This window comes from Thalassophryne amazonica, chromosome 23 (genome assembly GCF_902500255.1).
Source record: "Thalassophryne amazonica chromosome 23, fThaAma1.1, whole genome shotgun sequence".
Taxonomy (NCBI): domain Eukaryota; kingdom Metazoa; phylum Chordata; class Actinopteri; order Batrachoidiformes; family Batrachoididae; genus Thalassophryne; species Thalassophryne amazonica.
The window spans coordinates 5,724,889-5,746,669 of record NC_047125.1 but is presented as its reverse complement, the minus strand read 5'-3'; the positions used below and the strand labels follow the sequence as shown (position 1 = coordinate 5,746,669).

The 21,781-nt window shown below is 39.7% G+C and overlaps 2 protein-coding genes and 1 long non-coding RNA gene across 3 annotated transcripts in view; 1 reads left to right on the top strand and 2 right to left on the bottom strand.

Annotated features, from left to right (window-relative positions):
• The window catches only part of LOC117504818, a 3,434,143-nt gene that overhangs the window by 162,854 nt on the left and 3,249,508 nt on the right, over window positions 1-21,781 (bottom strand). The window lies entirely within an intron of this gene.
• Window positions 1-21,781, bottom strand: part of eml3 (EMAP like 3) — an 85,200-nt gene that overhangs the window by 33,951 nt on the left and 29,468 nt on the right. The window contains 5 exon segments of the mRNA XM_034164408.1: window positions 4,519-4,547; window positions 4,731-4,847; window positions 11,449-11,943; window positions 12,157-12,271; window positions 14,040-14,216. Of these exon segments, the coding sequence (XP_034020299.1) occupies window positions 4,519-4,547; window positions 4,731-4,847; window positions 11,449-11,943; window positions 12,157-12,271; window positions 14,040-14,216 (933 nt within the window).
• On the top strand, window positions 784-19,840 carry LOC117504907. The gene is made up of 3 exons (XR_004558966.1): window positions 784-797; window positions 6,365-6,369; window positions 19,753-19,840. It is a non-coding gene; the product is annotated as an uncharacterized LOC117504907 (long non-coding RNA).

Genomic DNA, 21,781 nt, shown 5'->3' with positions numbered 1-21,781 from the left:
TCATAAAAAGCTACGCTAAACCACACGTGCGGCTGGTTCAGAAAAGGGCAGAGAAGCGCAGACATTCTCAGCACGTATGAACCAATGAGAAATACGCTTCAACTCTTGCCAGAACAAACTTATAAAAATGGTGGAAATGGTCCCAATAAACTTTAAAAAAACATCCAATAATAATAACAGAAGCCTCGTAGAAGCATTGAAAATAAATCAATACTGTACTAGTGAACTTGAAAACAAAGGTTACAAATGGATCGTATGTTTGGAACCGTGCTCCTTAGCTATATTTGGTGTTTGGCGATGGAGATGCCTTTGCAAGTGAATGAATGTCCAGTCTTTAGGGTCCTGAGGTTCCCAGCTTACTATATGCAGTAGTGGGCACAGCTAATCAAAAAGTTAGCTTCGATATATATAGCTTATATAGCTAATATAGCTATAGCTTATATAGCTAACCCGATCAACCCAAAAAATTTAGTGGAAGTTACAGATAAAAGCTAAACCGCTAACTTTCAGTATTGATTTCAGTACATTAGCAGCTACTGACACAACAACGAGGCAGCGCTTCTGTGTCAGATTAGCTTTCTTTCAGCAAAAGAGACAGAGTGACTGAGGCGGAGGAGGAAAAAGAAAGACAATTTCTCTTACACCATAATGACTCGCCAGCATATCACGCAAGTCATCAACGGGCATACAGTTTTAACTTATGGTTAAAATTTTAACCAAACTAATTCCAGACCAAGTTATTTAATTAACATCACGTCTGGCATTTTATGAAGTGAAAATATCAGCTATATGTTTTAGTTTTAAAGTAATGCGCTAATTTTGACGTTTTTAGTGTTTGGAACCACACATGCTGCAGTGCATTATAGGTAAAGTTTTCACGACAGGAGAAATGCATTGAGACGCTCTGATCAGGCTGCACATGGACAACGGTATTGAACTCTTTGTTTAGTGTGCCTAAACTCTCGTGAATATATTCTGTGGGTTTACAGACATTATTGTGTTTGTTTTATGTCAACATGCCAGAAACTCAGGTTTATTAAAACTTTTCAGGGTCTCTACTGTAACGAAAAATTATCTTTTTTTCTCTCTCTTCCTTTCTCTCCTGTAATCAGCTTTCCTCTGTCTGCAGAGGATAAAGCTGTCTGTCTGCTAGGAAACATTAGCAGGCAGGCACTAAAATCTTTGACTTCAGACTTCACAAATGTTTTTAACTGTCAGCTTTATTCGCTATGCCTGCAAAATATGCTAGTGGTCTTAAAATTATTGGACCTAAATTTATCGGAAGCTAATTGGTCCGCTGATGGTTTTCAAAGTATCTGAAAAGCTAATCCGTTAATGAAAACATTAGCTTTGGTAATTAGCGGTTAGCAGATAGCAGAACTGTGCCCACCACTGACTATATGGCTATGAAACCTTGACGCTAACTAGTGACATAAGGTAATGACGTGATGTCTTTGGTCCCAGGTCTTCTTGGGTACTGCTGGAATGATTTTGTGTCAAACGAGCGGTTACAAGGTTATCACTTGCATTGTGAGGGAACGTCAGCTCCAACATTTTGGCCATGTGGTGCATTTCTCTGATCATGATCTAGAAAACAGGTGTCTAATCATCTGGATAAGTCCAAGGACACGCCCACGACTCAGTGCAGGCGTTGTCCTGAGATAACAAGGCAATTTTGGTCAATTTTTTTCAACTTTCCCATTGCATTTACCCACAGCTTCCTGTGGGTGCTTCAGAAAGTTGTCATAGTACAACTTGTTTATGGCGTCGCCTTTTAGAAGATAGTTCTTCTGCTGAGGGGGTGAAATCAGGCGTTTCCACTGCATGGATTGTTTCTATGCCTTTGGCTCAAAGCAATGGACCAGCATCCATCCTGGGTTACAAAAGTATAATGAAACCAGCTGGACCTGCTTCAAAACATTTCAAATCCCCCCACCCCCACCCCCCTCACATGATGAGTCAAGCTATAGCGCCAAGAGCAAACCTTTGCCAAACCGAGATTTGCATCAGAGCACGACTCTCACACAACAAATGCTAACAGCAGTAGTTATGCAGCGAACAGTCATTTGTCCATCGTCCAACCTCTGTCATGCTTAGTTATCATGTTACGGGGTAACACATGTCACATGTCATAGAATCCAACAGACGTTGATCTTGTTTGGCCTTTACTATGGAGACCAAACATTCAACACAGCCAAAACTATTCCATTTATTAATGCTATTAGCTCAACCAGTAATTTGCACCACTTTTTACCAAAATTGAAGGAACTTTAACTTTTGACCCCTGTACAAACTGAAACTGACCTTTGTCACCATTTTTGCTGTTTTTACCCAATAACTCCAGAACATTCAGTCATAGATAGTCCAAACTATACCTTTTTGGAATTGTTATGCTCAGACAAATAATGTAGTGTAGACTTCAATTTGATTGGAGCATTTTTAATTTTGACAACTGTGTAATTCTTCAATTGACCTCTACCTGGCCGCCTATTGAAAATTCAAGTGGCTAGTCGGTTTTTTCAAAAGAGTAACGTCTAAGGAGTATTTGTTTGAGTCATTGTTTCAGTTATCTGCCGCACTAGAATTGAATGAGTCTACCACTCGCCGTGAACGGGACGCTAGTCTGATGCAGATTACTTCTCCAACCAAGGCCAATACCCATTTACAGCTGGATGGCCTGGAACAATGTAGATTAAGTGTCTTCTCCAAGGACATAGAAAGGTAGAACGAGAGGGAGGATTCAAACAGGGGTCTACATTACTGACAGGCTAGTGCCTTATCCACTGAGCTACATCTGCTCTACATGAGCTTGAGAACTATCCTAAAAGTTCTGTAAACATAGTCGGGAAAGGAAATTTTGAGATGGTTGGCGGTGTTTTTCTCCAAGACATGGTACAGCTAGTGATATGAACCAAGGGAGGCACAAGTGATGGATTAGGGGTTGCACAGAAGGCCAGAACACGGAGTGGATACAATTTACTGACAACAGCACATTTCCACCAGCAACTGGGAAAAAGTTGCTTGTGAGTGCCCGACTGTTTCACAAACCAGAGCCTGTACTATGCAGTACTGACATCAAAATTGTTCTTGATAGCTGGAGCAATACCAACTGTCCGTGGTAGCTGGAGACAAGGAAAACTTTAGATTTATTGTGCTATGCCTCTCGTTGGCCACTTAGTGTCAAAATTATTCATTTAATGTCTTACAGACAGCCTGCCTAAAACTTTTGCATCTAAACTCTATTCATTGTCTTTATGTAATGTTGCAGTATTGCAGCTGCACTGATAAAACTATTTTAACATTCATTGTTCAGCGAGAGTTTTCATGGGAAACACGAAGTTTCATATTCTGGTAAATGTGTACGTGACTGTTTGTCTTTCTTTGAATGTACAAAACAGAAATGCTGCGTACACACTCATTCAAAATCCTGCTTTTCTGATTTTGACTTTGCGTGTGTCTTCAAGGCCTTGAATTAAAAGCCTGTTATTTAATCTGTTAAGTTCTTGACTTTATTTCCACAAACAGCCTCAGACACTTTGACTTAAAATCATTTTTGCCTCCACATAACTTAGATAACACAACTAAGGTAATGTAGCATAACGCTAAAATCAATTTCTGAGAAAGTTATTGGCATAAGCGTTACTTGTAGTATCCAAAATACTATTAATGCTCTTTGTCATCAATACGAGAGTTATGTTATAAATCTGAAAGTTGAACGAGATGGTGAACATAGGTATTATCGACATTAGCATGTAAAATTTGTTTTGAATCCAGATTAGCAAGTAAGCTAGCAATATGTTGCTACGCAGGTTGTGAGGCAAAACAGATTTATTGCTAAGCAAAGTTTAAACTGTGGAAAAAGGGTTGTATAATACTTCATCTCCGAGATGCTTTGTCTGCCTGGGTGGTTTGCAATCAAGGACCCAAGGTGTTTGGAGTGTCATGGATGTAACAAGCGCTGCACTAGCGCTTAGCATTAGCCTATGGACTCATGCTAAACATGACTGATGCTAACAGTTACAGGTTGGTGCAAAGGTATCCCTAAAAGTTGGCATTGTTTCCTTTATTACAGTCAAGCAGTTCTCAAACACAGTTCGTAAATGTCAACATAATGTTGGGTTTATGTTTTTAAAAAAAAATAAAGCCACATCATTAGTAGCGCAATCCTGTAGCGATGCTATCAGCCCTGTGCGGTGAACAACACAACTCGAAGAGATCTGATCCCATTTGGACCAAATTTGGTGGAATGACTGAGGGTCAGCCAACGATAGCTCGACTTGATTTGGAGAAAAACTTAAAAAGGTCAAGATGTTGGACCAATGACGCTAATAGGAAGTCCTCTATTACTTGTCCTATTGCCAACATGACCTTGAAAAGACAAACACAAGGTTGTAACTGCTTAATTGACAGCTTGGGGGTAATATGGACTAAATAGGTAAAGTGGATCCATTTTGGACAGAACTAATCAAACGCAAGCACGCAAGATTTTAAAAAATATATACAATTTTAATACGTCACCTGCACTGGTGATGAGCTCCTTCGCGCGACTGGAAAAACAAACACAAACACATACGTGAGGCCGACCGAACAAAAAGGTTAGACATTTAACAGATCGTGATGTTTAAAGAACAGAAGCTTATGATGTCACACAGCATGTCTGATGACACAATAAAGGCTGTAACACTGATCATAACACAGGAACGTGCAGCGCGCTGACGGTCATGGCTTACTTCTCCAGGCTGGGCGAGCGTGTCAGCAGGTTGGCCGAGGACGCCGCCTTCTTGTCCAGACGCTTCTTCTGCCTGTCTGTGGCGTCTCGCCCGAGTTTCTCGCTGTTCCTGCGGATCCTGGATCAGCAGAGGGCAAACGTGCGTGTGGGTGTGTGTGTGAGGGAGAAGACACGGACCAAACGCGCATATGCAATTTCTCTACACACACAAAACACCCAAAAGCTATTGAATAACAGCATTCATGGACAGACAGGAAACATGCATATTGTTGTTAATCCGGTAGTTAGGTCTATATATATATATATATATATATATATATATATATATATATATATATATATATATATATATATATATATGTGGACAGGAATAAAGTTATTTTATCTATTACAGCATGTTAATGTTTTAGCAAACAAGCGATATCAGCTCATAGTGCAGACCAAAACTTTGCAGTTCAATATTTCTTTGACAAGTCGGCAGAAAGTCAATTATTGTGGGAAATATTTATATTGCAATTATGGGAAATGTGTGGTTTCGTAATTTAGTTTCCGTAATGACCACAGTTTGGAATCTCTAGTTTAAGGCCATAAGTGCTCTGTTCTCCTTGTACACCTGGAGTTGCGCAAGAATGGGCATCCAGCGTAAAACGTACCAAATCAAGACACTAATTCACCGTAATGAAAGGGAGAAAAACAAGATTAGGCACAAACAATTATTTAGCATCTCAATTAAAGTACATAAAATAAATTATTGGTGTGATGTTGCGAGTTTCACTTTGTATATCTGGTTTTATTTTGGGGGGATTTTGGAATAGAGTGGGAATGTTGGGCCATTAGGTTTTAATAATCAGGGGTCAAATTAAAGCTTTTTGGGGTATTTCTGGAACATACGCGTATGTAACAGAAGGCTAAAACATGCTGTGTTGGGTTTAAATCATGTTTACAGCAGCATAATTTCTGTGAGCACATTCTGGATTGGGAAATTTTGTAGATGTGAACTATGAAGCCTCAAACACATGAAACTGTAAAAAAAAACAAAAAAAAAAAACAAAATAGATTTTTCCCGATATGGCTCCTTAATAACTGTCTCAATTTTTTGGAATGTGCTCCTTCAAAGTTAAAACTTGAATGAAAAAAATGTCTAGGAATAATTTCAATTGACAGTGGTGGCAAAGTTTTTTATCATCGCTGAACTGCTAACTGAAGTTGTGGGCATAGCTCAGCTAATCAGCTAACCTTTAATTAGCGAAGTGGAGTAGCCTTTCAACAATGAAAACCATTAGCGGACCATTTATAAATAGAGATTAATGGTGGTAAACATTTGTAAACCCTAAATTCATACATGTCTGTAGCTGTTGGAGCTCCAATTAATGAAGCTGACATATGGCGCTCAGGCAGCATCATCGCAAGGAGATGGAGAAGCATATCAACCTAGAGTTAATTTGATTATTTTCTGGAAACCTCAATGTTACACTTTAACATATTCAAATTTCAGTTCTTTAGGTCTGTTTTTCAGTATTTTGGAGCAAAAAAAGGAAGTTAAATTTATGTAATAGAAGTTAGAGGTAGCTTCAGCTAAATGATTAGCTGTTTAGAGGCATTATGGTTAACCTTTTAGTAAGCGCTAGCTTCAAGTAAATGTTTTGCTGTTTAGCGACATCAGTTAACCTTTTAGTAAGCAGTAGCTTCAACTAAATGATTAGCTGTTTAGCGACATCACAGTTAACCTTTTAGTAAGCAATAGCTTCAACTAAATGATTAGCTCTTTAGCGGCATCTCAGTTAACGTTTTAGTAGGCACCATCTTCAACTAAATGATTTGCTGTTTAGCGACATCAGTTAACCTTTAGTAAGCACTAGCTTCAACTAAATGATTTGCTGTTTAGCGACATCACAGTTAACCTTTTAGTAAGCGCTAGCTTCAACTAAATGATTTGCTGTTTAGCGACATCAGTTAACCTTTAGTAAGCACTAGCTTCAACTAAATGATTTGCTGTTTAGCGACATCACAGTTAACCTTTTAGTAAGCGCTAGCTTCAACTAAATGATTTGCTGTTTAGCGACATCAGTTAACCTTTAGTAAGCACTAGCTTCAACTAAATGATTTGCTGTTTAGCGACATCAGTTAACCTTTAGTAAGCACTAGCTTCAACTAAATGATTTGCTGTTTAGCGACATCACAGTTAACCTTTTAGTAAGCACTAGCTTCAACTAAATGATTTGCTGTTTAGCGACATCACAGTTAACCTTTTAGTAAGCGCTAGCTTCAACTAAATGATTTGCTGTTTAGCGACATCAGTTAACCTTTAGTAAGCACTAGCTTCAACTAAATGATTTGCTGTTTAGCGACATCAGTTAACCTTTAGTAAGCACTAGCTTCAACTAAATGATTTGCTGTTTAGCGACATCACAGTTAACCTTTTAGTAAGCGCTAGCTTCAACTAAATGATTTGCTGTTTAGTGACAATAGTTAACCTTTAGTAAGCAGTAGCTTCGGCTAAAAGATTAGCTGTTTAGTGACATCTCAGTTAACTTTTTAGTTAGCACTAGCTTCAACTAAATGATCTGCTGTTTAATGACGTCACAGTTAACTTTTCAGTAAGCAGTTAACTTTTCAGTAAGCAGTAGTTTCACCTAAGCAATTAGCCACTTAGCGGTATCACAGTTAGGTTTCAGTAAGCAGTAGCTTCAGCTAAAAGTTTACCAGCTTAGCAATAGTAAAGTCAACTTTTCAGTTAGTAAATTAGTGGTTGTCAAAGCTAACATTTAGGCTGGATGTGCCCACCACTGGCTGGTTGTAAACTCCTGCACATGGGAATTGTAATTTGCTAACGTGAGTTGTGTTTTAGCGTAGATTAAAGCAGGGCCCTGGTTATTATCACGAGACTACTCGTATATTTAAATAGTGGAACCACCTCCGACAAGTTTCTTTTGAAATAAGCATCAACATATCTTGTTTAAACTAAACGCTTTTTTTGCGTATGATCTTAAACGATATATTTTATGATTTGCATGATGGAAACATGGAGGGTGCTTACCGTTTACAACGTCAGGCATGATTTTGTAATTATTCAGTTTGCATTTATTTGGCAGAATTGCAGCTTTATATTTTTTGCCAAGAACAAATGTGGTTGTGACACGGTCTTATTTAATGCCCACATTTGTGCCTCTCCTCCCACGCTGCGTTGGAACAAACAAGCGCACGTTTACTGTCATTACTGTATCAGACGGTGTCATCACAGGAAGCGCCGTGTGTTTCTTTGTTAAAAAAAGGCATTTGGTCGAGGAAGTGAAACTGAGCTGCCAACGCACACCTTCATTTCACCTTCAACACTTTCTCAAATGTTACACTAATAACAATTCTCAATCAGGCCCAGCTTTCACATGTTTCTGGAGTGAAGCACAATACCGCTAAACAGAGAGATTAGAGTGCACGTTATCCATCAACAAAAAAAAACAAATTACCAAGTCTAGGAGCTGGCACACAGTGGCATGAAAAAGTCTGTCCACCCTCGGGCTTTTACCAATTAAACAATTTTCATAAAATTATGATCCAGTATACAATTTCTAAAATTACATTCTTTAAATTCACAGTGAAAAATCTCTACAATGTTATATAAACTGGTGCAGTACCCGTAGGAAGTTTGTATTCTTGTAGAAAATTGGGAGCTTAAAATAGATTTTTCATGGCTGGTCGTATGAGGCGTATATCTGTAAGGAACGCAACAAAATATTAGACCGATGGCCAAAGATTTATTACTCCGTGCCCTGACTGGTGTTCTGACGAGATGTGATTACTGTTGAAAATCATTCCCGTCCTCCGCGTGCAACAGCGGATGCGCAGTATTGTCGGGACGCGGCACTTTTGAGACACACAATTCGTTAGAACACCACCTGTGGCTCTGCTAGCTGTTAGTGCTGTTAGCTCAGACTGAGAGAAAGTCCCGTACTGCCACCGAAATGGGTGAATTTAAGCTACCGTCCGAAAGTATTGATGTGGATTCTGATACAGAATTAATTCACATTTGATGGATTTGATGGATTTTCACATTTGATGGATTACTCCGTGCCCTGACCGCTGTTGGAGAGATGGCTCGCTGCTTCACGGTAAACCTAGCCTCACCGACCAAATTACCTACAGAAAAAATAAACCGTGCAAACAATGGAATTGGATTAGAATGGGAATAACCCTGTTGTGTCTGATGATATGTCGGACGTTCATGCTGTTATATACAGTGGAAAATATCCTTTTTATTTTCATAAAACTGCTTTTTACAAGCTACGCATTGCCAGTAAAGCCTATTTTTGACCGTATATCCCAGCATGAACATCTGACACATCATCAGACACAACAGGGTTATTCCCTAATTATATTACTATTTGAATATAGCATTTCATATTGTTTTTCAAAATCAGTCTGATTATCAATTATATGAAAATAAAAGGATTCCCATTAAACAGGTTACTGGAACAGACAAAAATAAACATTTAGAAATTAGAATATTTGAAACAGCAAATCAGTATCCCACCTCCTGAACACTTAAACTCACAGCAAATATAAGATTTTATTCAGCTTATGTACTTATTGAAACGTTATACAAACTGTGGGAAAATATAGTATTTATTCAGCCTATGTACTGACTGAAACATTGTACAAATAGTGGAAAATTTGTTGGTGTTAGCAAAAAAGGGATTTTAGCTAACATCTTCTCAGTGTTGTCAAGTTAAACTCAGTCGCAAGGAACACTGACAGCATGCCTTTCACAGTAAAATTATTTGTTGAGATGCTGGCATTAAACGTTTTATTGTGATAAGGTGCAAGCAACATGAACTACCTGATGTTGTTTAACTTTGCTACCAGTAACATCAGTGAGCTGCCATGTTGGAAGTACGAATGTTACAATGTTAATCAAAATAAAGGTTTTGAATATTAATCCGGAAAAATTTTCAGAATAAAGGATGCACATTATCGTGCTATGTGCAAGTTATATCTGAAATCTTACAAACAGTCAGAGATATGTCAGCCACGTACACACACACGTTTCTTACTTTATAGATAGATAAAAAGTTGTACATGTAAATCAAGTCCAGGACAAATTCACTGACTTGCAAATATTAAATTAAAATTAAATCCCATGACTTTTCCAAACAAAACTGACAAGGCAACCAACTGATTTTTCCCAAATTCGATTTTCATTATGTTTTTCCATTAGGTTTTTTGTTTTCACTGTGAGTTTAAAAGGGATATTATTATTTTTTATTTGGTGTCACTAAACATTTAAACGAGTAAAACACCAAAGGTCCCTCAACTTTTCCATGCCCCTGTGCCTTTGAAGCCATCAGCGGCAGTCATGTCTGGATTTAACTGGAACCATGGACCTACACACCCACAAACAAAACCGTCCACCTACTGACTCGATTGGTGTGAGTAACGAAATAAGAAAAGAGAAGGAATGCATGCACATACACGTGTAAATGAAAGCGACCGTGCTCGGGCGATGACACAGTCACTTTCCACCAAGCATCATTCAGAAGTAGAACCTTGATTTATTTGGGGAAGAAAATGTTAGAGGTTTGATCAGTTGGTTAGAGCAGATTTTAATTTTTTTTTTTAAAGGATTGAGCGTTTGTGCAAACCCCAGATGAACCTTCGTGCCACAGCTTCCTCAAACCCTGGACAGGACCACTCGACTTTATTTTGACGGGTACTGACTCTGATGTGCTCGGCTTGGACAGATATGATGTTTAAAACCTTTTATGTCTCCTGTGACCTCCTGATCTTCTCCGTACTGCGCACAGTGGTGCGTTTGATTACCCTCATGTCAGTTTTTCCACTCTGTGCGCTTTGCTAATCTTGGATATGTCAGTCAATGTGGATGAGAGGTGGCGTTGTGTTCCGCTCCGACATTCCCAGTCAGGGACAAAGATGCTGGAGGGAACATAACAATGGAGCGTGCCATCATTCTTGGGTTTCATGTACTAATCACAGCCTGGAAACCTGAAATTGTTCTCAATAGACCCCGATTGTTATATCAGTAGGCCAATAATATCAGCAAATATGAGCCGTTCACAAACATATTGATATCTGCGTTATTTTTGTAGATATAAAAACTTTTATTTTAGCAAATAAACAATGCATACAAGTGGTTTTATCTGTTGGAAATGCAATTGCGTAGTTTATAGAGGGGGTTCCAATGGCATTGTTTACAATGCTGTCAAGCATGGCTGGGACCACCCCACCCCTTGGTCACATTAGCTACAAGAGACAGAGGCAAAGCGATCAGCTGCCATTCATTTTCAATCTGTGTGGGCATGTTACAGCAAGTGATCGCTATGCCGTCAGATAGGCAGGGCCTAAAGTGATGAGAAGTCTATTTTATGCAAATGCTGAGTAATGTGACATGATGACAGCCAGTCTGAGTGAAGGCAGCGTGACATATCTTGGTTGTACGTCAGTTTTATTTCTAGTCATTTACAATAAAGTTCATGTTTAAACTGTAAAACATAAAGCCTCAGTTATATTTTTTTGTTTGATAAAAAAATGTTAGGAAACACTGCCATTTTTTATGAATCAGTATCGTATTGGCCCCCAGAAAATCCACATCGGTTAGGCTCTAGTTCTTACGGTCACTGGGGTTTGCACTCACACAAGCCAGAATCAGGGAAATGTTGATTGGTCCTTAAAGAGAATGAGACAATGAGGACAGCAAGATCACGCACAGCGGATTCTTTACTCCTTCCTGAATAGTGGACAGGGGTCCTGGACGAGAACTGATGTTCTGGTCTTTACTTGGGGCCAAGGCAGAGCTGTGCTCTTCTGTAGAGCAGCTGTCACTGTGGAAGTCCTCCCTCTGCAGGCATCTGATGGTGGTGGGCTGAATAGGCTCTTCCACGGATGAGACCCAACTCAATTCTTTTTCCTGGTGTCCTCCGTCTTCATCTTCTTCCTGCTCCTCATCGTCATCATCTTCCAGACCAGGAGCACGGTGGAGCTTGGCCCGGCTCCCCTCAACAGATGGCCTTGGAGGGAGTGCGTCTTCCAGTTGTAGACTCTGGACTACTCTGGTCAGAGCCAGTGGGACTTTGTCCTGTCCTGGTACGACTGGATCTGTCTGGGTTGACCTGTCCAATGTTGCTGGTCTGGGTCTAGGCTCCATGGACACTGGACCCACTACGTGGTCATTCTCTTTGGCCACAATCTTCTCTGACAATTGGCTAGAAATAGTTAGAAGATTGAGATGACGACAGAAGGACAATACAGAGATAATGACTTACATGGAATCGCTGAATTAACCAACATGCCTGTGATGGAAGAAATTCTCATAAGAGATGAAAACAAGTTTGAGATTAAAAAGACAGCAGAGACTAAAACAACATAAATACTGTATGTATCGAGTGGGAAAAGGGTCATGGTGTGTTGTTCAGTACCTAGTGGCAGGATGACGAATTCCATCAATGGCAGAGCTGGAGGACAGTTTTCTGCTACTGGTCCAACCATCGGTGCAGTAGACTTGGTTTAGCACCCGTGCCGCGCTTGGGTTCACTGGTTGGGATAGCAGTCATTTCGAGTGTTACTGTAGTGATCTAAGTTCTGTATTCATTCATTTTGCCATATGTTGTACATAATGGCATTTCATTATATGTAGACAAGCAGGAAACCTGTACACAATCCATCCTTACACCAAGAAGTACTTTGAAAACCCTCAATGATGGGGTATCGTGCAGAAATCAGTGTATATATACACACTGACACACACACACACACACACACACACACACACACACACACACACACACACACACACACACACACACACACACACACACACACACACACACACACACACACACACACACACACACACTCTAAGCAGTTGGAAAAGTTTTCAGATGTATTTTGTGCAGATAGTGCAACATTTAGCAAAAGTAAGGGCAAGTGAACAATATAAAACACTTCAAATCATTTGTGCTTGGATGTGGATTTGACTGCTCAGTTATTTTGATGCCAGACTACACTTTAAGATAAAATTGGGCAGTGCAGTTTCATTTGAGGGCGGGCGCGAAAGGGGTAAAATATGACGCATGTGACGTAACTTCTCTACTTCTCTCCAACACAAATCCATAGTATAAATCCTATGAAAAACCTGTTGCACTCAGGAGAAGACAGTTTTGAGATGTCAACAGATACATTTTTGGCTTTGTGGGAGAATGAGGTAACAACCGTAGGAGTACCACATAGCATACTGCAGTACTAGTAAGAAACGTGAATTTTGCTCATTTTTATAAAGCAGGTCTGATTTTCTCATTTTTGGAACCATGACACATATTGGGGCCAAAAATCTCCAAACTGAGGCAGGCTTTAGGTGTTGGACCACCAATAAATAGATTCAGATTCAATTTCAGGTGTGTGTTTCTCACTAGCTGTCTCTGTCCATGAACAAGAAACTAAATTTGCTTATTCCCAGTCCACACAGCTGTAAATGGGTACTGGTGTTAACTAGGGAAGCAACCTGCAGTGGCCTGGTGTCCTACAGGGAAGAGGTCTAGACATCCATCCTCTTCAGGCTATGGTATACAGAGATAAATGGAACATGATGGGCCTATATTATGTAAAAGCCAGTGAGAAATAAACATTTCTAAAAGTGCAAACGCTGTTTTCGGAACCTAATAACACCTCTCAACTTATTTACAAGATATTTCGTGGACGTTAGCATGCTGAAATCACTGGCTGGTTGCTAGCTGCAAAACTCTTTCATTTGTGTGTAAATACTCGTATATCACCTTTTTCATATATTATGCAAAAGCTAGCAAGAAATAAACACTTCTAAGACTGAAAACACTTTTTGTAACACCTCTGGAGTCATTTAGAAGGCATTTTGCAGACGTTAGCGTGCTTGCTAACTTCCGCTAATGCCCTAGGGAGTTAAATTTGTCTCATTAATACCTAGAAATGCACAGAGGGTGATCTACAAATATTACTTGATTTGCACAAGCTCTGCTCTTAAAACATAAATACTGTTTTTGATTGATTGATTAATAGAGGAGCTTTATTGAACATGTACAATAGGATCTTAATAATTAATTAAACAACTGCAAATTATACAGAACACAATGCTCATACAGCCTAGGGTATTTTAGCATTGCATTATTTATTTTTTGTGTTGTACAGTAGCTCTGGAGGAGCACCCCCAATTTCATTGGAGCACCCCCCAATTTCATTGTACCCCCCGTACAATGGCAATAAAGGCCTATTCTGTTCTATTCTGGGATGGGATGAGGAGAGAACCATAGAGTGATAATAGTTCACCCACCTGCAATGAGCTGCTGTGTAAGTAATGGGAGGAGCTGATCGTGAAGGCGGATCCTTCGGAGGGCGTCTGCGAGTGACGATTTCAGCAGCGTGATCTCGTCCTCCTGCGCCTGCAGGCGCACCTCCATCATGGACGTCCTGTCTGGGAATTCCGTGCTGCCGTCCGCTGAGACGTCTTCTAAAAAAAAAAGACCAGCAGAGGCCGTGAGAAACACATTAGCGTTGTTCGAACATCAAAAGTGAAACTGGGAGAAAAAAGTTTTATAAAAGCTTTTCATTTTTAGTGTGGAAATCTGTGCTGTGGAGGTGGGCGGGGGGGGGGGGGACAAAACCAGTTTTGCAAAATAAATGACTTAAAAAAAGTGCTGCCATACATGTTTGTGTGTTTTCTGGCATGTTTTCCATTTGGAGAGAGACGCACAGATATTTAGAGAGTTGTGCTCCAACAGAGGAGCGTCCAAATCTTCTCAAAGACCTCATTGTGTCTGTGCGAGCGCAGAACTGGTTGTAATCCAAAGTCCGCCTCTGTGTGTGTGTGTGGCGCTGTTTTCATCCTCAGCTCAGCTGCCACTAAACTCTTACTCATCTGTTCAAAGAGGAGTTGGAGTTTAGCCTCCCCCCCGGCAAAAGTAAGTGACTGAGAAGAAGCTGTGTGGAAGTATTCCAGCTACTCGGTATGAGTAGGTAAGACGTCGGTTGCCACTCCTTTAAAATCCAGTTGGCGCAGTTTCACCCAAAACCTGGAACGACATGTTGCCAGGAATCCTGGTCCCATCCTCCTTTTACACATGCACCTTATATGTTCTAAGATGACATCACACAGGAGTATAGGAGACAAGAGTCAATGTTCCACAACAGACCGACTCCATCTGGTCAGGATCCAGCCCAATCCAGCAGACAGAAAGGTGATATTCCATCCAGGGGGTAGCGGAAGCCATGTAGTGGTACTGTTTGCATGTCTGAACAACATAACTCAAAGAATTTTTATCGAATTAAGATAAAACTAGGTGGAATGACTGAAGCCCAGCCAAGGACAAAGTGATTTGATTTAAAGAAAAAATAGTTAAAGGTCAAGGTCACAGGCCAAGGTAAAAAATATGACCAAATGCTTATATTTTCGGAAAATTTTAAATAATTAAGCCAAGACATTAATTACAGAGGCACCCACGGTGACTGTAAAACACTGATATGACATCATAGATGATCGCCTTTAACCTCAAACTTGAGGTCTTAATTGTTTAACATACATTTTGGATTCAAGGTTTAATCACTTAAGCAAGAAAAACAAAAACCGACCAATAAAACTCAAGAACAGAGCAAGTTTCTTTAAAAAAACAAAACAAAAAACAACTACAGATACCGATTCTTTACAGGTACCACGAAAGGTAAGGTTCAAGTCTTTCAGTGCAAATATAAACCTGAGTAAACTATGCACAGACTTCAAAGGTCTGGTGAAGAACGTAAACATAAAAATTAACAGAATGAAAAGGGTATGTACAGAGTGCAAAATAAAAAAGAAAAAATATAAATACGTAGTAGCAAAAAGAGATTACATATAGAGATATAATGCAATGCTAAAATACCCTCAGCCCTATGAGCGATATGTTCTTATAATTTGCAGTTGTTTATTTAATTAATAGCCTATTGTGTTACGTAAAATTTGGACATGTACAAATCATCATTTGTTCATGCGTAAATAAAGGAATATTTGTAGATCACCCTCTGTGAATTTGCAGTTATTAATTAGACAAATTTAACTCCATAGGATGTTAGCTTTCAGTTAGCGAAAATTATTGTGCAAGCTAACATCTGCAAAATGTCTTGTAAATGATTCTAGAGGTGTTATCAGGTTACAAAAACAGCATTTTCAGTTTTAGAAGTGTTTATTTCTTGCTAGCTTTTACATAATATACCAGAAACAAAGCTGTTAGCAAGTAGCTACACCAGGAAGTGACGTCACCATGCTAACCTCTGCAAAATGTCTTGCAAATATGTTCAGAGGTATTATTAGGTTCCAAAAACAGCATTTTCAGTTTTAGAAGTGTTTATTTCTTGCTAGCTTTTACATAATATACCAGAAACAAAGCTGTGAGCAAGTAGCTACACCAGGAAGTGACACCACCATGCTAACCTCTGAAATGTCTTGTAAATAAGTTCAGAGGTATTATTAGGTTCCAAAAACAGTGTTTTCAGTTTTAGAAGTGCTTATTTCTCGCTAGCTTTTACATAATATACCAGAAACAAAGCTGTTAGCAAGTAGCTACACCAGGAAGTGACATCACCATGCAAACCTCTGCAAAACGTCTTGCAAATATGTTCAGGAGGTATTATTAGGTTCCAAAAACAGCATTTTCAGTTTTAGAAGTGTTTATTTCTTGCTAGCTTTTACATAATATACCAGAAACAAAGCTGTGAGCAAGTAGCTACACCAGGAAGTGACACCACCATGCTAACCTCTGTGAAATGTCTTGTAAATAAGTTCAGAGGTATTATTAGGTTCCAAAAACAGTGCTTTCAGTTTTAGAAGTGTTTATTTCTTGCTAGCTTTTACATAATATACCAGAAACAAAGCTGTGAGCAAGTAGCTACACCAGGAAGTGACACCACCATGCTAACCTCTGTGAAATGTCTTGTAAATAAGTTCAGAGGTATTATTAGGTTCCAAAAACAGTGTTTTCAGTTTTAGAAGTGTTTATTTCTCGCTAGCTTTTGCATAACATATGAGAAACGTATATAAACACACAAAACGAAGCAGTTTTGAAGAAACCAGCGACTGACGTCACAGCGCAGTTCTACTCTGATGGGCTGTCACTCAAACACAAAACGGATCAGATTGAAACAGAATTTGATGTTTTAACCTCTTAAAATACAAGTACATCAAGGTCAGCCATGTTTGAACTTGTCCAAGGTCTGTGTTCCAAGAATGTTCCCTGTGAATTTCAAGAGTCTGGCAGTAATAGTCTGGCATGATCAACCAAACAAGAAGTCAGATATAAGAGAATGGACAGCATTTACGAATTCCAAATAAGTCCAGTAAAAACAGGTGAGTCACAGCATGGTTGCGAAGAGACAGAAGTGGGAGGCGAGGGGTAGGAAACCAATACTCAGATGATTGTGATACTGTAGGCGTTAAGAAAATGTATTCTTTCATTGTAAAGGGTTTACAATGCAAAAATGTGGTAAGGTACTTGTAATCCGTGCTTTCCTATTTCTCACTACACGACTGGATCCAGTTCTATATTACGTGTAAACATGCCTTTAAAATGTCTTCAAAAGTGGACTTTTACTCTATGGTGTGTCTATCCATCTGTACGGTCTGTTAACAGGAATCAACGAGGAAAACACGCTCATTTATGTGGAATTCCTTACCCGATCGTCCAATAAGAATGCATCAATAAGAAATGGAAAGCAAAACATGTTTTTAAAACTTGCTTTGTTGTAGCACTGACTGATAACAGACAGGCTGTTTTCACACTGTGCCTCCGTCGACATTGAGTGTATTAAACAAAGCCAGACTGACGCGCAGTTGATGATCTGTGTGAATATAATAGTTGCTGGTTGGAGACTGCGCAGAGAGCTGGCGAATGGGAGCGTGCTATCAACCCCATCACTGCAGAAAATTACCCATTGACTTCTAGTTTAGGACTAATTTCTGGTGTTCAATTTTGATCATATTCATTGGCGTTTGATCCTGTTATTTCTGTTGGATCCTGTTCACTGGAGTTTGAGCCGTAATACTGATCAACACGTACTACAGAGCTCACAACCAATCAACTTTGATTAAGTTCTAGAATTTCCTACCTCTGATTTTTCGTAATAATCCTTTGATCCTGTTCACCAATCTTTGATCTGGACCATGCTCTTGAATCCTCATCCATTAAATTTGATTAATAATGCTGACCTCAGCTCCCTATCACAGATCTCACTATGAATGAACTTTGATGATATTCTTGATTTTCCTTACCTCTGATTTTCCATAATAATCCTATGATTCTGTTCACCAATCTTTGATCTGAATCATGCGCTTGAATCCTGATCCATTAAATTTGGTTAATAATGCTGACCTCAGATCCCTATCACAGATCTCACTATGAATGAACTTTGATCATATTCTTGACTTTCCTTACCTCTGATTTTTCATAATAATCATTTGATCCTGTTCACAAATCTCTGATCTGGCTCATGCTCTTGAATCCTGATCACTTAAATTTGATTAATAATGTAGACCTCAGATCCTTATCACAGATCTCACCATGACTGAACTTTGATCATATTCTTGACTTTCATTACCTGTGATATTTCTGAATAATTATTTGATTCTGTTCCCCATCTCTTTAATCTGGACTGTGCTCTTGAATCCTAATCACTTAAGTTAGATTAATAATGATGACATCATATCCTTATCACAGATCTCACTATGAATGAACTATGATCATATTCTTGACTTGATTCCTAATCATGGTAGGTGAACCTTGATCCTCATTGCTGATCTTTGATCCTGAGCATTAAACTTTGATCATCTCGCAAAAGTGATTCGGCTCAACAGAAACATTTAACGGCGTGTGGGTGGCCCTTGCACCTCATCTTTCCATCATCTCCCATTCATTAATTATGGTATAATCCTACAAGCATGTGTAAAAACATCCACTAGCAACGCCTCCTTGGCAGCGCTAAATCTTAAATACTACATAAATATTAGCTTCTTAAATATGTTCCAGCTTCAGGACTCACCGAGTCTCTGTTTTCTGACTTCCAACATCTGACCGCAGGAGGATGATTTAGTTGCAGGCTTCACAGACCTTGGAATGAGTTCTCGGACGGCTGGATTCGAGCTTTGCAAGCTGATAACCAAGTTCACATCTGAATGTTTCCTGCATGCTCCAAACATGAGTCATAGCTGCAGAGCAAACGTCCTCTGAAACTTCACAAAGACGTTGCCAAATCTTTTTCTGGCATTAAAACGGTCCTCCCTCCTTCACTCACTGTGATTCTGAAGGTGTCACAGGAGATACAGACGATAAACCCAAAAGAAAGAAATTCTGCTACTGCAAATTGTCACCAACAGTGAAAGATTACAGTTCCAACTAATAATTCTTTAATAATCTGATGTTTATGTTAATAGATTTAAATCCAATTGTTATGAAAAGGTCAGATCGGGTCAGCGAGCGTGTGTTGCTACCACACCACGGAACCACCCAGAGTCCTAGAAGACAACCATCCAACACCACCTTCCAAAAGCAACCATGTATCTGCCTGCGTTCCTAGGTCAGGTGAAACACAGGTGTGTCCTTGACCTTCTTCATCCACTGGAGTCCTCAACACTGAAGCAACTCTGTGCTGGATCACGAACAGAGAAACACGCAACATGGGCGAAACACCAAAGATGATGTTCCCTCAAAATGTACATATGTCTTCCCAAGTAACCATTTGTTTGACACAAGCTCATTCCAGCAGTACCCAAGTATCCTTGGAAGAAATCTGGTACCAAAAACGGCCTGTTGTCACCTGATTTTCACCAATTTCTTAAATAAATACCAGACTTCAACTGACTGTGAGAAACCCCAGCATGAGGTCCCTGGATGCAAAGCATGATGGTCATTGTAGAATCTTCATCTCATCTATGACAAGTCAAACGCAAACCCAGGACCTTCTTACCCTGGGCCAACAGTGCTGCCCACTAAGCTACCAGGCTGCCAATATGTAATATTTTTTAGTACAGGTGAGCTCCGTTAACTCGCACACGCAGAAGTTGCGATTCGGCTTTACTCGCGGTCAAGTTGTGGACCCTGAAAATTTAGATTACCTATTACAAAGGATGTTTAGCTCTGAAGGATCAGTGTGGAACGAGGTCAGGGTCACTCCTGGCTTGTTCATCTTTGCTGATAAAATACGTTCACAACAAAACATCTGATCATGGCGCCGACCAGCCAAGGCCATGTTTGGATTACGGATTGGCGGTTCAGATTGAGCCGGAATTTATACACGCGCCCACAACACATGTGGCCCAGATGAAGAAATCATCACCATCTAGGAAGGAATCACACTTTAAATGGTCAGAACTATTATAATATGGCAACGTAAGCTGATTTTAAGTTTGTTTTGGTCAACGTCATTAACTCGTAGTCCGATTTTGTGGACCTCAACTCGCGCAAGTTAACGGGGCTCACCTGTATATTTTATATAGGCACTGGGGCATTGTGGCGCTCTCTCAAGTAGTTGGGGTGGGGGAGTTCATCAAATGCAATATTCAGAAGTTTCCACTTTGTGATTTCTGAGTTGTCCTGAATGCAGCATTAATAGGACGCTGTTAGCAGCTCTGGAAGTCTGGGTTTCAACACCAAACTAGACACGGTGCAGAGTGGCGTCACATCTAATGCCACTCTGTTGAGTTTTTTCTACAAATGCACTCCCAGCAGCCACATGATGGGCGAGGTGAGGTGCAAGAGGCAGTTGGTAGACAATTCCCGAGAAACGCGTTGTCAAGAAACCATACAGAGGGCAGGTAAAATTTCAGTTGGAACTTCCTAATTTTCTTTGAATGTTTTAATCCTAAAATTTTACCATACTGCCACAAATCAAAGATCTTGGAGATACACGTTCATCTCACAATCCTCTCACGTTGATTAAAAAGGGATCAAACTTGACCTGATTTTTATGACGAAGACGATGGATGAAATTAGCCCAAAACAACCGAAGAAGTCACCTAGCAGTTCAATCAGTCAGTCCAATCCTAGCGGTCTAGGGAAGTTGCAGGTGAAGCTTGTGCAGTGCTGATGCAACACCATGGGCATAGCCAACCGATGCAGAAAATTAACCATTAACCATCTGTTGTGTAGGTTTGAAGAGCAATTTCTCTGGAGCTGGTTGACAGAACTTAGCACTCAACAGGACCTGAGGCCCATTGGCGCAACGTGACACATGAGAGTCTACGACTTTCCCTGGATCGGATGCCAGTTCCTTGCTAGTCAAAGTTGGTTCCTTTTTACAATTGGGCGGTCTGAGACAATGTAATGAAGTGTCTTGTCCAAGGACACAGATTGGTAGCATGACTGCAAATCAAACCTACTAGTGCAGTCTGCATTCCAATAGAAAATGAAGAGCTTACCAGTAAGTAGATTTTTCATGGATGGTCGTATGTGGCTGTTTGAAGGTGGAATGTAGGAAGAGGTGCACTAACGTCTTCTCGGTGTTGTCAAGTTAAACTGTCGTAAGGAACACTAACAGCATGCCTTTCCCAGTAAAAGTATTTGTTGGGATGCTGGCATTTAACATTTTATTATGAAACAGTACGAACAACATGAACTATCTGATGTTGTTTAACTTTGCTACCAGTAACATCAGTGAGCCACGCCATCTTGGAAGTATGAATGCTACAATGTTAATCAAAATAAAGGTTTTGACAATTAATCCCCAAAATTTTCATACTAAAGGATGCACAGCATCGCATCATGCGCAAGTCATATCAAAAAGCTGAGGTCGATCTGACAAACAGAGAGATATGTGAGCCACATACACACGTTTCTTTCTTTATAGATGGATGACAACAAGTTGGAAGAGCTATCTAAGCTACCTGCTCTATGACTTCGTAGTTCTGTAGTTCTTGTTTGCATAAACACATTTACAATACTAAACTTTTACGAGTTCCAATCTTGAGCCTTCTTTGTTGGAATAATTAATAGCTTTTGTATGTTTTTTTGGAATCCATTTAGATTTAAAATGTGATAAATCAAAGATAAATACTAT